The sequence below is a fragment of the Jaculus jaculus genome, chromosome 6 (assembly GCF_020740685.1).
Source record: "Jaculus jaculus isolate mJacJac1 chromosome 6, mJacJac1.mat.Y.cur, whole genome shotgun sequence".
Classification (NCBI taxonomy): domain Eukaryota; kingdom Metazoa; phylum Chordata; class Mammalia; order Rodentia; family Dipodidae; genus Jaculus; species Jaculus jaculus.
In genome coordinates, this window is record NC_059107.1 from 135,323,401 (window position 1) to 135,340,280 (window position 16,880).

Sequence of the window (16,880 nt, forward strand, 5' to 3'; positions counted from 1 at the left end):
CAGGCAAGTGACGTAACTGCTAAGCCATCTTTCCAGCCCACAGTGTACAATTTCTTGCTATATACTTTCGTTTCTTGGTCTTTATCAGTTTCATCCCTAATTTTTTTTTAAATTTTTTTTTGTTTGTTTATTTTTATTTATTTGAGAGTGACACAGAGAGAAAGAGGCAGATAGGTAAAGAGAGAGAGAGAGAATGGGCGCGCCAGGGCCTCCAGCCACTGCAAACGAACTCCAGACGCGTGCGCCCCCTTGTGCATCTGGCTAACGTGGGTCCTGGAGAATTGAGCCTCGAACCGGGATCCTTCGGCTTCACAGGAAATCGCTTAACCGCTAAGCCATCTCTCCAGCCCTCATCCCTAATTTTTATATGTGGAATGATGGACTTAGAGAGGCTCAAGGACTACTCCAAGGTCACAGGCTGATACAGGTCAAGTCCAATTCATTCATCTGAATCCCAAGACTAGAGTTCTTTACACCTAAACCCAACTCCGAAGCCCAGGTGTGGTGGCGCACGCCTTTAATCCCTGCACCTGGGAGGCAGAGGTAGGAGAATCGCTGTGAGTTCGAGGCTACCCTGAGACTACATAGTGAATTCCAGGTTCAGCCTGAGCTAAAGTGAGACCCTACCTCAAAGAAAAAAACACCAGCTCCCTATGAAAGAAGCCTGGCTATAAACTGCTTTCTGTTTCTTGGGCAAGGGGAGCATTTCAGGACTGAAGGCAACCAAAGCTGGCCAATCACCAATGAGAAGTTAGAACATACAATCCCACAATGCAAACAGATCATACTGTATCATAATATAGCTACAGTTAAGAGCTGGGTCTATCATACTGTATCATAATATAACTACAGTTAAGAGCTAGGGCTCTGGGGTCAGAAGGGCCTGAGTTCAAATTATATATTAGCTGTTTATCAGCTTTTTGGGTTTTGAGACAAATTGAGCTCTACTAGTCTTCTAGATTAAAAATGACTTGTCAACCTCACCCAAATGATGAAAGATCTCATGAGCATATTGATAACAAGAAGGTTCATAACTGCAAATTATAGGAAAGGCAACTCTACTTAGTTCACTGACCTGAGGATGCAAACTGTCATAAATCAGAAGAACTAGAAAATAATCTGATCCTGTTTATGGTCCTTCAAGTGTCCCATCTAATCCATTAAGGTTTATATCCACCTATAAAATCTCAAATAGAATTCTATTTGTCATCTTTCCTTCCAATATGTAGGGATAGTTCAGAACAAAAGGAAAAGACCCAGAGACTTCTGGCTAAACTGTAATACTGAAAATAATTGAGATACAGATCTGACTTCCCTAACTCAGTTTTCTTAGACCATGCATAACAATGTTAAAACAACCCTCAGAAGCATAAAATATGAACTTCAACACATTACAATGACCTACTTGAATACAGAGTGACAAGTGGACTGTGTGGGGACTAATTTGGGATTATCTGTTGACTCTGAGCAATGATTTATGCAGATAAGCTAGAATTATGTAAAGTGCTCCAACAGCTTCCCATCTTAACACCACTTAAAAGACGAGGTTCTGAATTTCCAGTCATTCTTGGGAGAGCAAATACTCATTTGGTAATAACAGAAATTATCTGGGAAATATTTTGATCATGTGCCCTATCAATAAAAAATTTAATATAGCCAGGCGTGGTGGTGCACACCTTTAATCCCAGCACTTGGGAGGCAGAAGTAGGAGGATGGCTGTGAGTTCAAGGCCAGCCTGAGACTACATAGTGAATTCTAGGTCAGCCTGGGGAGGCTAAAGTGAGACTCTACCTCAAAAAGTATAGTGTATTTTATGTTTCCTTATATACTATGTATCTTTTGTTCTTGCATGAAATCACGCAAAAGTATTTTAAAGAAAGACCTAAATTTAGAGATGATACCTAAACGTGGGTGACTCTTCCATCAATGTTCATTTGAGATAGTGATGCTTGAATATTCTCTAACTATGGGATCTCAGTTAACAACTTTTCTTGCTGTTTGATGGTCCTTGATCATCCTACCACCAAGAATAGGGGCACAAGTGGCCTTCACAATCTAAGGATACAAGGAAAGAGTATGTAATTATTAAGTGGTTCTTAACAGCCTAAAAAGCATCTCCCTACCTTTATAAAGTGAAGAAACACAGGGCAAATTTGTTTTTCTTGAAAGAGGCTCTTAGTATCTTTTATTCACTGTTCTCATCTATACCAACCTTAAGGCCAGATTCTAGACGGACCCATAAGCCTGCACTGCCACCCTGACTGCACGTTACCCTTCAGCTTTGGAATCCCCTATAAGCACACAGACTCTCAAAACACCCCATCTTCAATGCTGAAAAGATAATGGCAGGAAAAGACTCTTAAGTTAGAATTGAACCTCAAAATGTCCCTTACAGGGCTGGAAAAATGGCTTAGCGGTTAAGGTGCTTGCCTGCAAAACCGAAGGACCAAGGTTTAATTCCCCATAACCCACATAAGCCAGATGCACATGGTGGCACATGCATATGGAGTTCATTTGCAGTGGCTGGAGGCCCTGGGGGCATCCATTCTTTCTCTCACTCTTTCTCTAAAATAAAATAATATTTTTTTAAATGTCCCTTGTATGTTTTGACCCTATGAGCCACGTAAACAGTTGACAAACCAAGTTAACACTGCAGTCAAAATAGCTGGTGTCAGTTAGTAATCCAGAATCATGGAGAAAATGCTATCAATCCTCACTATTAATGCCAACCAAGATTTCTGTATCTAGGAGCATCTCAAAAAGCCAAAATGTTTCTGCATCTATAGTACAAACTCTATAGATACAACCAGTCATCCGAAGTTATGTAGATTTTTCTGGTTAGTCTGGATGCATATATATAGTGATTGAAAGCCTGTCATGCAGATCAACATAATTTGTAATATAAAGATTTTTTAATGCTGCTACTATATATATTCCAAACAAAACACTCTAGGTATATTTTGATTGGAACCACATATAAAAGTTCAACTGTAAAGACTGAGATTGAGTCTAGGCTATTTGCAGCCTATATATCTTCAGAGAATTAAAAAATCCAGGCAATTTTAAGTGATCTGGAATATTACTTTTTGAAATTTCCTACGTATCAATAAAACTACTGGCAAATTCTCTCCACGTAGCTTAAAAAGAACAGAATTATCTGAAATAGAAGTGGAAAGTACAGAGAAGTTACCTTTAAACTTTAATATGCAAAATGTAGCTTGTTGTATTTTAGAAAGAGGAAGAGACTCAATTTCAAAAACCAACCAGGAGGAAAAAAAAAATCCTTCCTAAGATTAAAAGGGACTAGGAACCCTTTAATCATTCAGCAAACACTGCTTCCTTCCTTAGCATGTGAAGACCAATTCCATAGGATACGGTACCTACACAACACAATTCCCTGCTGACTTGTGAGCTGATGACATAAGGAAACCTTGTGTGCAATTCTAACAGAAAGCCATTCAGGGGCCTTTCCAGTCGATTATTACAGAAATATTTAAATAATGGTAAGGATGTGATTCCCTTTGCAGATGACAAGAGATTATCCAGCATAAACAGGGTAACTTTCACTATAAAATCCATTTCAAGCCAGACTTGGTGCTTGTAATCTCAGCACTTGAATGTTCAAATAGTAAATTCAAGGCCAGCCTGGCCATGACACCCTGTCCCCAAAACAACAAAAGAACACAAAACAAAACAACAACAACAGAAAAACACTTCAAATCTTGATTCAGCATTACAGAGCAAGACACTACTAACATCTGGAGGAAAACAATTTTAAAGCTAATAGTTATGAAGTAACATCCCTTAAACTTCTTAGATAATAGCTATAAACTCCTGATGCCAACCACAACTAATAATTTGAAGAGTTACCAAAAAAGAAAAATAACTAAGGTGGTTACAAAGCTATTGAATTAAAGAAAAAAAAAAAAAACTGGCATAAATGTGGAAGTTGGTACAACACCTGTGTGTGCATACAGCAGACAGACATCCAAGTGTTTTGGTCAAAATAACTAAACAAAACATTCCCCAGAAGCAATGAGCAAAACCTATCCAACAGCTACTGTGCTGCAGACATAGGCTGGCAGCTCAATTGCCTGGGGAACAGAAGGTTAAAGGCACAGGAAACAGCTGGATGCTTAGGTCTAAGCGGTTTGCATGCCTTTTAAGGAGGAACTTAATCACCCTTCACATGGCAGACACAACCTGAATTCCAAAATGAATTTTTATTGTCTTACCAAATTTTTTCAAGTGCCAAACACTCTGAAGATCTTAAAAAAAAAAAAAAAAAAACCTGTTTATAACAAGTTTCAGATACTGAAATGTAGCCCTCAGCTGTCAGGAAGTCATCTTCAATTTGCCTTAGGTCTCAAAGTCTGGGTTCAAAACCTTATTAGTGAAGTAGCTCCCAGTGAGCTACTCCAAGCGCAGTTCATCAGTGGGGGGCTTAAGACTAAAAACTACTTGCTTCCACTCTACTAGTAGTAATTATAAATTTGTCTAAAAAAAAAAAAAAACAGAAAAGACTGAAAAAATAAAGCATTAACTATTGGCAAGGGTAGTCTATGAGACTATGTGTTCTGGTTATAAAAACTCCAACTCTTTAAGAGAATATGAACAAAGTACAAGGAATACATATTTGAAAATGTCCTAAAGATGTCCCATTATTCTGTAATAACAACCAAAAAGAATTCAAATGCTTAGCATAGAATTGTGGCATCATCTGTGATCTCAGCAACCTGGAGACTGAGGCAGGAATATCTTAGAATTGGAGGCCAGCCTGGGATACACAGCAAGAGCCTGTCATAAAAACAAAAATAAACGGACAAAAAAAGGCAACCTCACACTCTTAAGAATGACTTGCCAATAAAGTACAATAAAGTACATGGTATTTTTATCAACACCTGACATGTTTAGTAGTATAATTCTGTATAGTGTACAAAATCAGAAAAAAATTACTGTTTAGTAGTAAAATTCTGTATAGTCTACAAAAATCAGAAAAAATTACTAATAGATTTTTTAAAATTCCAATTTATTTGGGATTCCTGCCCTCAATGACTAATGTAATTAAAAATTGCTTAATGTATTTATGCAATGTGAACACATTTACATGTATACCCCCCCCACACACACACACACAAAATCAAAAACCTCTTGCCAAACTGGAAAGGAAAACTCCTTTCTCTGCTGTCAATTTCCACTGACATACCAGTTGTTATCCCACAACCAAAGAATTACCAACAAGTCTTTATTACATTGGACCAGGGGAGTCACTACTTACACTACGGCATTCTCGAGTATTAAAATGAGGAGTCAGCATATTAACTTTTGAGAATAAAAGTTCATAAACATACCTTTTGTTGAATTTAGTGTAAGTCTTGCAGGCGATGAAGCAAACATAACCAGTGTTTCTGTAGTAACTAGCCTGTTCTGTTAAGACTATACAGGTCACCTGCCCTAGGATTCTCCTAACTGAACAAGGTATCCGTGGGGCAAAGTAATTGTTTCTCAAAGGTGGGCCAGAGGGCAACATTACATCTTCACTTCAACAAGAAGCAGATAATCCTTTTATTTGGAAGATGTTACCTTTGTCTCACATCCTTATTTAATGGTATCATTGCCTGTGAATGTGTCCATGTTTTAACTTTAGTTTAAAAAACAAAAGCAAAAACCCTGTTACTCCTGTTCGCTCTAACACCTAATGACGTACACACCTTCATTCTTCATCAAATGTGTTTGAGTGACCAGTGTGCAGCTGACGTTCACACAGCTTACCAACCTGACTCCAAAGAAAAATGCTTTTTAGCTGAACCTCTATAATCATGACAAGAGATTGATTAAAATGCCAAGATAAGAAACAATTTATTATAGAGAGAAGAAAAATTTCTCATCCAAAATATAGAAATCTGTACAACTTTGCCACAATCAATATACATGAACTGTACAAATTTACACCAGTTCATAATTTACCAAATAAAAGATGACTAACAAAGTTCACAAAATAGATGGTGGTTTGTGGAAAAGACTTTTACCCAATTAAGTACAAGGAAAGTTACAAACCAGACCTCCACTTTCTAAAAATAAGAAGTTTACTCAGTCTTAGAAAACTACAAGCTAGCAAATGTACAGAGAGCTGGCTGGTGCTAACAACCACAGTTGAGACAGTGTCTTTTTAAAGGTCTTTTAAAAGCCTGTTGCCAAGGCAGATTCTGGTCACTTGCTACTTTCAAAGCCAAAAAACACAATACAAGGTATGACCATTTCCCCAGGTCATGCGTACTAGTTTGTATGTACATTTATACATTTAAGTGCTAGGTAAAAGTCTTGTTGTAAAATTTCCAGTACTACCATGCTTAAAACATTGAGCTTTCCTACCGAGCTGCCAAAAAAAAGTTATTGATAACTTTCAAGTGTAATAGTGCAAACTCCTCTGCAAGATCCACTGCAGAGAAGGGTTCTTTGAAATACAGATTTTCCTTAAAGGGACTGATGTGAAATTTTAGGTATGATGTCTGGGAGAAACCGAAACCGCCCTAGGACTTCACTCCCTAGCAAATAAAGTGATCATTAACTTGGACTCACAGGCTATTAAATCACTGAAAGGTACTGTCCAAACTATGGCACTGTCACTTAAAAAAAAAATTATTACCATTCTATCTTGTGCCAGATCTTCACAGCTGTGACATGGTTTAAATTCCATAATCCATCCCCAAGAGGAGCCCACCCAAAGCAAAAATCAAATTTATCCATCCATTATAAGATGATCCATCCATAGACTATATCTTAACCCGATACAGTCATCATATTGTAGTTCTTGGAAGGGCTTGTTCTGCCCAAGAGAAGTTCCTCCTTACAGCTGATTCGGCTGTCTACCATTTGCACGTTGGAGTTGTTCTGAGTGCTACCTCCTGCTGGTGAGGCTTCGTACAGCACGCAGATGGAGCCGTCCTCTCCAATTCTGTAGGACACTTCGTAGGGGTCCACCCAGAGTGTGAGTTCACTTGGGAGAAGCCTGAACAACTCTTGACTGCTCAGTCCAATCCGCTGGGCTGCCTGTCCAATCAGTGGATCCATTTTATGGTTGATGCGAATACAACGGTAACCTGATCCCTTGCACGGCTTTTCTGGGAACCAGTGATGTTTGTAATGTTCTATAGAAGAAAAGAACAGAGACAAAGCTGAGAAATCGGTTGCTTAGCCCCGCCTTTACTTTCCTCCTCCCGGGCAGGATCCTCTCCTGGGTGAAAACTGGAAACTACCAACTTTGGGAAATGTCCACAATTGCATTGGTGGTTCTAGTCAGAGGATGGAGAAAAGAGCAGACAAGGGTCTTCCGAAGGCCAGCACGCTCAGGGGTGTGTGTGTGTGTGTGTGTGTGGCGGGGGCGTGGTGGGGGGGCAATCAACCCGGTGGAGCCTCCAAAACAGGACTCGGGGTGCACAGCAGCCGCGGCTCTAGCCCAGGCGGCCAGCTGGACGGCCCGGCGGGAACCTGTTTACTTTCTCCACCGCACCCACCCCGGTCGCGCATGCACGAGCGCGCGCGCACGCACACACACAGACACACATACACACACAAACACACACACACACAATAGACTTTATGGCTTGGGAAAGGGGTCAAAGCGCCACCGGACTGGTAACCCCGAAAGGGAAGAATAAAAAAGAGGAAACCCTAAACCACGAAGATCAGGGCTGGGCTGCAATTGTACGGGGTGACAAATCCGATGATTAATGGGGCCAAGGGACGGGAGGTGCGGAGACACACACACAGGACAACATCAGTCCCGACCTGACGTTGGGAAAGGGGGGGGGGAGGAAGGGTGAAAGGACAGCGGCGCGACATCCCACCCCGGGGGTCCGACCCGCACACCCCTCCTCGCCCTTCGCACCGGGGGTGGGTGGGGGCAAGGACCAGGAGGAGGATGAGGAGGAGGGGGACCCCGAGCCACCCCCTCCGGCTCAGCAGTTCCTTTGTCGTCGTCCCCCACCCCATCCGCGGCGGCTCGCGGCTCCGGTGGGCTCGAGTTTCTTTGTTGTGCGTGTTTCCTTCTCTGTCCCCCCCCCCCAGCCCCATCCGCTCGGCAGCCGCGGGCAGGGGGGCGTCCTGCGCCCAGCTTCTCTACCCCCTCCCGTCTACCCGCCCCGCGGATCCCGGCCGGGACGCGCCCGTTAGCGGCCGTCCGCCGCGGGGTCCCCCCCAACCCCCGCCGACCCCGACCCCGCTCACCTGCCAGCAGCTCCTGCAGGCTCTGGCTGAAGGTCTGCAGCTGTCGCTCGCTCGTGAGCCCCTTGGTGCGGAGGAACTTGGAGATGAAGGACACGGCGGCGGCGATCTCGCCTATCATGGTGGCAGCCCGAGTGTAGAAGGGATGCATGGGGGCGGCGGACGAGGGTGGCCCGGGGCGGCCGGGGCTCGGCGGTACGGCCCCCCTCACCCCCGACGGATGGACGGAGAGGCCACCCCCCCCTCCCCGGGCTCCCTTCACAGACCAGACACGACTGAGAGGAAAAAGAAGAGTGTGAAGGAAGAGGGGGGGGGTGGGACGGCTACTGGAATTATCTTTTTTTTTTTTGGTTTGTTTTACCCCCTTTTTCTTTAAAAAAAAAAGAAAAGAAAAAGAAAAAGTTATTTTCGAGACAGGAGGCGGCGGGAGAGAGACAGAGGCGAGCGACCGCGGCCTGGTTCACATCGCTCGGATCTCCCCAGCCGCCTCCGCCTCCAGCTCGGTAGCGTCCGAAGATGCCGCGACTTGCATTGCCAGCTCCGTGGTGGGGCGAAGAGGCGCCGCCGCCGTGCAGCCCATTTTATAACGCCGCGGAGAGGAAGTGGCGTACGCGGAGCGTGACGGCCGGCCGCAGCCAATCGGGAGATCGCACCATTGTGACGTCAGCAGATTCGGAGCCGAAGGGGGGCGGGAAAAAGCGCGCCGGGGGGCGGGTCCAGAGAGCGGGAAGAGAGAGGGAGAGAGAGAGAGGGGGAGGGAGGGGGAGAGGGAGGGGCTGACGTAATCCGCTTGTAAACAAATAAACCCCGGAGCGGGCCGCTGAGACCGCGCCGCCGCCGCCGCCGCCGCCGCGGGGAGGGAGCCGGGGAGGCGCGTGTGAAAGCTCCGCCCTCGGCTCCGGCTCCTCCTCCCCGCTCGGCCGGCTCGCTCGGGGCTCGGCGGAGGTGCGCTCGCCGCTCCGGCCGCTGAGAATCGGCCCCCTCCGTACTACCCCCCCACCCCCCGCCCCTGCCCCGGCCGCGGCCGTGCGGAGCTCCGAGGCGCCCCGGGCGAGCTCCGGGTACACTTCGTACCGCCGCCGCCGCTCGGGATGTGGCGGGCGCCCAGCGGCGGGGTGCGGGGACCTTCCTCCGAGGGCCACCTCCTCCTCCCCCGACACGCACACCTCCCCGGTGCCGCCGCTCCAGCCGCCCGCGTCCCGGAGACCCTGCGTGTTCCTGCCCCGGGGGACGAGGTGGGGGGACGTGGCTTTGTGCGAGGGTTAACGCGGACAGGTTCGTGGGAACGGGGCCGTTGGCGGCCGCTTGTTTCAGTTACTTCCCGAGACGGGAGAGGGTTGAAGGCGACCGGAACCTGGCAGTAGATTTCGGTGAGAAGTTTTGGGGAAGAGCAGAAATCTACAGACGTCGTTTGAAAAACGGACGCACAAAAAAAAGGCAAGAGATGAGGTTTTTTTCCCCCACCACCCCCCTCCCCGCTGCACACACAATTCAAGTAGCGTCCCAGCAGTGCGGTCCTCGATGTAAACTCCTGATGTAAACAAAAGAAGACAAAAAGGTGCAGCTTGTTGCGGTGTGAAGTGTAGACGTCTGAAGTTTTTACTTGAAACTTAACTTGCAGTGACGTTTGGAAAGCGGCCAGTAGGAAGGCTGGAGCCTGCTAAAACGATTAAGCCTAAAACAGGGTTAACCCAACCTCCATTCGGCAGGAGGAGGGGAAGAAAAGACAAGGCCAGGCAGGCAGATGGAGAAAGCAAACAAGAGGCAGAAGTTGAACTCGACCAGATGGAAATAAATATCCCAACCTTAATTGGTCATCAATATTGCAAAACGCACCAATTTTTTTTTTCTTTCGTAATGCTGAAGTAATTTCTACATACAGAAAAGAAGCAAAAGTTTCACTTGTTATAAAGTTTTTGTTTAAATGAAATACACGAAGCTGGATTTAAAGGAGCAGTTAATAGGTTATTTTTGTTTTCATTAATATACAATAATTGGGTAGTTACAAATGGAATAAATAAAAAATGTTAAAAGCATTGGTGTGTGAAAGTATTTTCTTTGAAAAATGCATACAAAATAATGGTAATGGATTTTTTTTTCTTCTATAACTTTGCAGATGGGATTGTGCTGAAAAGCAAACATAATTACTTCACTGGAGGCATAAAGCCTATTTTACTCCAAAAGGAGATAAAAGTAAACCTTTGAAATAAATCACCCTTGCCCTAACATTAGGGTATTGGGCTGAAGTGGTGGCTTAGCAGGTAAGGTGCTTGCCTGCAAAGCCTAAGGACCCAGGTTCGATTCCCCAATACCCACATAAGCCAGATTGACAATGTGGCACATATGTCTGGAGTTCATTTGCAGTGACTAGAGGTCCTGGCGCGCCCATTCTCTCCCTCTCTCTGCCTCTTTCACTCATAAATAAATACTAAAAAGAAAAAGGGCATTAGAGTAGGAAGTGCTGATGCCTGCCTTTAATCCCAACATTTGGGAGGCTTGAGGTAGGGATTACCTTGAGTAAGAGGCCAACCTCAGCTAGAATGACGGCTGGTATCCCTCCTAACTCCACCCACACCACCCACCTCCAACTATTGGCTCTGTTCTGTATAGTATCTGTCCTTTGAGTTTATTTGTCCTTTGAGCCTGGGCCAGAAATCGGGAGGAAGTGTGTCTTTTCCAAGCCTGATCTGAGTGTATAGACTTACACAATAGAAAGAATGAAATTTGACATGGACTTCTCCCAAATCCACCTTTTCTCCTCTATTCCTATTTTCCCAACCATCAGCAGGACGGAAGTCAGTTTGACAAGCTGGTTGTAGTGTGCTTGAAATCCCAGCACTAAGGAGGCTGAGGCAGGACAATTTTAAATTTCAGGCCAGACTGGGCTACATAGGAAGATACTGTCTCAAAGAAAAATAAATAGTTGCGGGGCTTAACTTGTCCCTCAGATTTTTAAATTGTGTACTTGTGCTTCCTTCTTTATATAATCTTTTATAAATCTATTTATTTTTTGGTTTTTTTGAGGTAGGGTCTCACTCTAGCTCAGGCTGACCTGGAATTCACTGTGTAGTCTCAGGGTGGCCTTGAACTCACAGCAATCCTCCTACCTCTGTCTGGAGTACTGGGATTAAAGGCATGTGCCACCACACCTGGCAGTATCATCTTTTTAAGATAAATGGAATTAAATTAACCTAGTGAATAATGGTGTCACACCTGCCATCCTAGAACCCAGGAAGCTGAGGCAGGAGGAGTGACCTGAGTTCAAGATCAGTCTGGACTATAAAGAGAACACCAACCTAGAAAGTGAGACTTTGTCTTAGAAAAAAAAAAAAATAAAAAAGAAGAAGAAAGAAAAGAAAAGAAAGGAAAGGAGCCAAATATGGTGGCATGTACAGCAGGCAGAGGTAGGAGGATCACTGTGAGTTCGAGGCCAGCCTGAGACTACTTAGTAAATTTTAAGTCATTCTGGGCCACAGCAAGACCCCTGCAAAAAAAAAAAAAGAAAAAGAAAAAGAAAAAGAGGAGGCAAGGGAAAGGAGGGGGTTGGCAAAATGTGTTCAAAGCATTAAAATCTTGGGAATTCTTTCAAAACAAGTTCACAAGGTGATTCTGTGCTTTAAAATAAGTTGGCAAATAACACAAATGCCAGGGCCTTGGCAATGGTGGTTTCACAGTTCAGGAAGTACTTGCTATAGAGGTAACTGTTGGACAGTTAACCAGAATTTCAAAGGGCTGAAGGTTTCTATTCTCTTTTCACAGGTCAGATGTTACTAGAACAGTTAACTAAAAATTGAAAGCATGCCATAGACCTTTTGAGTAATTCATGTTATAAGTAAAGAGAAAGCGAAGGATGTGCTTCTGCAGGGTAAGGAAATGAACTGTGTGTATAGCGTATGAATATGTGGGGGATCAGCTCAGAGCTGAAAACCATTTCTTTCTGCCAGATTTATTTTTTTCAAATTACATTACCATCTGCTATTGCTATCAGTTTTTTTTTTTTGGGGGGGGGAGGGAGGTGACACTGAAACACTCCAAAAGTAAGACAATCCATTTCAGAATGTGGCATGGTGCTTGTTTTAATTGAATAAATAGGGATGGTGGCTCACACCTGTAATCACAGCATTTAGGGTAGTGGAGCCAAGTTGATCCCCAGCTACATAGTGAATTCAGGGTCAACATGGGCTGTCTCAAAGAAAAAACAAAAGCCCACCGTGATGATGCACGCCTTTAATCCCAGCACTTGGGAGGCAGTGGTAGATCACCGTGAGTTCGAGGCCACCCTGAGACTACAGAGTGAATTCCAGGTCAGCCTGGACCAGAGTGAGATCCTACCTCGAAAAACCAGAAAAAAAAAAAAAGCAGGAGAGGTGATGAGGGGTAGTTGGTGACACAGTCTTGCTAAGTAGCTCAGGGACGGGTAGGTGGATAACGGGATGGGTAGTGACTGGGTCATACTAGGTAGCCCAGGTTGGCCCTGAAATCTGGATCCTCCTGCCCCAACTTCCTAAATGTTGGAATTACAGGCAAGCAAGCATTACTAAAGTAGAAAATTCAGTGACTGAATGTCATTTGTTTCATGTTATTATAGCCTTGTGCTTGGGAACTCATTATATTATTAATCTATGAAAATATTAAATTTAAGTGCTTAATATCTGGCTATATCAGCACTAAATTAAGTTGTACTTAGTTTATATTTCATGCTTGCCTAAGGAGCCTTCTTTTCCCCTTTATCTAACATCTGCCTTTTCCTCTTGAGTCCATGTTTCTTTCTCCAAGAAGCTTTCCCTCTCTGTCTACTTCCTCTGGTCCTAGCTTGAGTACTAACACAGTCTGATCTCACTGATCTCAAAATATGAAGTCCTAAATGTTCCGAAAATCTGAATTCTGAACACCCGCATGATGCTACAAGTGGACAACCTCACCTCAAAAGACATAACACAATTTATTCAAGGTCCGCAAGGGATAAAAGGCGCTCCCATCCTCCTTCCAACGTGATACCTCTGTTCCTTGCACTTCCAAGTTCTCCTATGCAAGCATGTCCACAAAGGGTAATGAAATTGCACATGTGCAAGCCAGACACGCCAATGGCCGATTCTCCGTGCTACCCTATGTGGGGCCAAGAGGAATGGCATTATTCACTGTTCTGTTCTCTCTGCTCCATCTTATAAAGATCCTGTTGAAACCTTCAAAAAAGGCATTCAGATACCAGTAAGAAAGATAGAGAGCATGCGAGGACGACACCCAACTTCAGTCTCTGTCCTCTACACAAGCACCCATACACGTCCGCACACACACCATAGACAAATACACATGCAAAAGAAAGATGGTAGATGGGCTGGGGAAATGGCTTAGCACTTAAGGCACTTGCCTGCAAAGTCTAAGGACCCAGGTTCGATTCCCTAGTATCCACATAAACCAGCTGCACATGGTAGCACGGGCGTCTGGATTTTGTTTACAGTGGTCCAGGTATAATTCTTAGTACCCATGTGAAGCCAGGTGCACAAAATGTTGAATGAAGGCATCTGGAGTTCGTTTGCAGAAGCAGGAGACACTATCATGCCATTTTCTTCTTTTTCCCACTCTCTTTAAATAAAAAAATATTTTTTAAAAGTATTTGAGCTGGCCAGGCAAGGTGGTGTACGCCTTTAATCCCAGTATTCAAGAGGCCAAGGTAAGAGGATCACTGTGAGTTCATGGCCAGCCTGAGACTACAGAATGAATTTCAGGTCAGCTTAAGCTAGGGTGAGATCCTACCTTGAAAAAAAAAAACATAAGAAACAAGAAAAAAATATGTGGGCTAGAAAGATGGCTCAGCAGTTAAAAGCTCTTGCTTGCAAATCCTGATGGCTGGCTTCAATTTTCCAGTACCCAGGTATTACTAAGATACACAAAGTGACATGTGGATCTGGAATTTGTTTGCAATGGTAAGAGGCCCTGACATACCCAGCCCATTCTTTCTTTCTCTTTCTCTGTCTCTTTCTCTCTCTCCCCTTGCAAATAAATATAGAAATATTTTTTCAGCCACGTGTGATGGCACACGCCTTTAATCCTAGTTCTCAGGAGGCAGAGGTAGGAGGATCACTGTGAGTTTGAGGTCACCCTGAGACTATGTAGTGAATTCCAGGTCAGCCTGAGCCAGAGTGAGACCCTAAAACCAAAAATAAATAAATAAATAAATAAATATTTTTTAAAAGACACTTAACAAATGAGTTCATGAATCCAATTTTCAGTTATGTGCCATGTATCTCAAAAGCTAGACAAGCCAGGTGTATGTTAGGTGTGTAGCTTAGCGATAGAACACTTGCCTAGAATATGCAAAGTTCCTACATCAATTCCTACCTAACTGAAAAATACAAAGACAGAGGGAAGGAAGGGAAGAAAAATGAAGAAATAAATTCGAGTGAGAACTACACATGGCAGTGGTCAGCACCGCGGTCGGGCTCACACAGGCATTCTTGTGGCACTACTGCGGTCCTGCATTAACGATGTGTCTTTTATTGATTTATTTGTTTGTTTTTTTGAGGTAGGCTCTTACTCCAGTTCAGGCTGACCTGGAGATTCCAACATAAGTTCTTTTATTTATTTATGTATTTATGTATTTATTTATTTGAGAGCGACAGACACAGAGAGAAAGACAGATAGAGGGAGAGAGAGAGAATGGGCGCGCCAGGGCTTCCAGCCTCTGCAAACGAACTCCAGACGCGTGCGCCCCCTTGTGCATCTGGCTAATGTGGGACCTGGGGAACCGAGCCTCGAACCGGGGTCCTTAGGCTTCACAGGCAAGCGCTTAACCGCTAAGCCATCTCTCCAGCCCACGATGTGTCTTTTTGTTATTGGTTTTTGGAAGTACAGTCTCCCTCTAGCTCAGGGTGGCCTCGAACTCACTGTGATCCTACTATCTCTGCCTCCACAATGCTGGGATTAAAGGCAAGCGGCACCAGGCAAGAATTTTTTTTTTTTAAATTAAACCACTAATTACTTATGTGTGAAAAAGGTAAGGAATGGATGGGAATGGATGGATTGAGGATTGGATTTTTTGTGAGTTGTTTTTTTTTTTTTTTTTTAGCAATAAATTCATCATCAAGACAGAGATGCTAAGCAACCCCAGATTGTCCCCATGGATGTGTGAGATAACATTTGATTTTCAATGGTTCAATGGACATGAATTTTCTTTCATGAACAGAATGTTTTTTAAAAATTGTATGAAATTACCTTCAAGCTATGTGTAGGAAACATAAATGAATTTGAGTTTAGAATTGAGTCCTATCAAAATATGTCATTATGTCTATGCGAATTTCCAAAATCCCAAATATCCTAAATCCCAAGCACCACTGGTCCCAAGTACGTGAATACTGGGTGTTCAACCTGTACTGTTTCCTATTTACTAGTTTGTTTATTTTTTTTTTTCTTTCTGGTCTGTGGGCTTTTTGAGGACAAGCTTGTCATTCATTTATCCCCAGGCAAGCCACTCCCTAGTGCCTATGACCAAACAAATGGCCCTACAAACAGATGAATGAGCTTAATCAGATGACGCAGGGGTGGTGGCACCCCATGATGCCGGTATTCCCAGCTGATGGAGGAGTAAAAGCTAAACGCCAGCTGAGCTAGTGAAACCCCATCTCAATAAAACAAAACAACTCATCAGTGAATCAAATCAAAACCATCACTGGCAGCTGGAAAGATGGCTTAGCGGTTAAGGTGCTTGCCTGTGAAGCCTAAGAACCCATGTTCGATTCTCCAGTACCCACGTAAGCCATATACACAAGGTGGCACATGTATCTGGAGTTCATTTGCAGTGGCTACAGGTCCTTACATGCCAATCTCTTTCTATCTGCCTTTTTTCCCCTTTCTCTCCAAATAAATAAAAAATATATTTTTTAAATCACTGGCGGGGGCTGAGTTGTAGCGCCCTAACAGAGCATTTTCTTCTGATATAAAAGGCAAAACACAACAGCAAACAAACAACATGATAATAGCTTGCATTGTTTAAGTGATAATATAGAGAGCAATTCTGTGGTTTAAAATCAGTATTTGCTGCAAGAAAATAGGGAACGACAGTCTGGCACTTTTTCCTCAGGTGTCCTAGGAGATAAAATATTACACCAATTAAATTACTCTTGGAGGGGACGTGGCAGGGTTGGGGAATAGGAACTCACTATGTAGCCCAGGCTGGCCTCAGACTTGGAACATTTCAACTGCCTCAGCTTCCATAATGCTGAGAGTAAGGTATGAGCCATGCCCTGCAAAATGCTTAAAAATACTTATTTATTTATTTGCAAGCAGAAAGAGAGAGAGAGAGAAGAGTGACAGACACAGAAGAGACACAGATAAAGAGAATGGGTGCTCAAGAGCCTTCAGCGGCTGCAAATTCCAAACACATGTACCATGTTGTGCATCTAGCTTTATACAGGTACTGGGGAATTGAACCCTGGCTGTTAGGTTTCGTAGGCAAGTGCCTTAACTGCTGAGCCATCTTTCCAGCCCAAAATGCTTATTTTAATTGACAAAACTTACATACATTTATGATATATATCATATTTTATATGTATATATGTGTATACTGGTAAACATGTTATGGTAGACTCCATTTTCTTTTATTTATTTTTTATTTATTTATTTTTTGTTTTTGTTTTTCAAGGCAGGCTTTCACTCTGGCC

General features: G+C 43.6%; 1 protein-coding gene across 1 annotated transcript; it reads right to left on the reverse strand.

The window, feature by feature from the left end:
* Positions 1–5,834: 5,834 nt before the first annotated feature.
* Btg1 (BTG anti-proliferation factor 1) lies at positions 5,835–8,765 on the reverse strand. Its single transcript, XM_004650176.3, has 2 exons — positions 8,227–8,765; positions 5,835–7,148 (listed from the first exon to the last, which is right to left on the reverse strand). The coding sequence occupies exons 1-2, from the start codon at positions 8,372–8,374 to the stop codon at positions 6,781–6,783; spliced, it is 516 nt and encodes a 171-aa protein (XP_004650233.2). The 5' UTR covers positions 8,375–8,765; the 3' UTR covers positions 5,835–6,780.
* Positions 8,766–16,880: the final 8,115 nt, after the last annotated feature.

Coding starts and splice junctions, on each gene's coding strand:
- Btg1 (XM_004650176.3), bottom strand. CDS start 8,374: ATGCATCCCTTCTACACTCGGGCTGCCACCATGATAGGCGAGATCGCC. Junction 7,149..8,226: donor CCTGCAGGAGCTGCTGGCAG/GTGAGCGGGGTC, acceptor TTTCTTCTATAG/AACATTACAAACATCACTGG.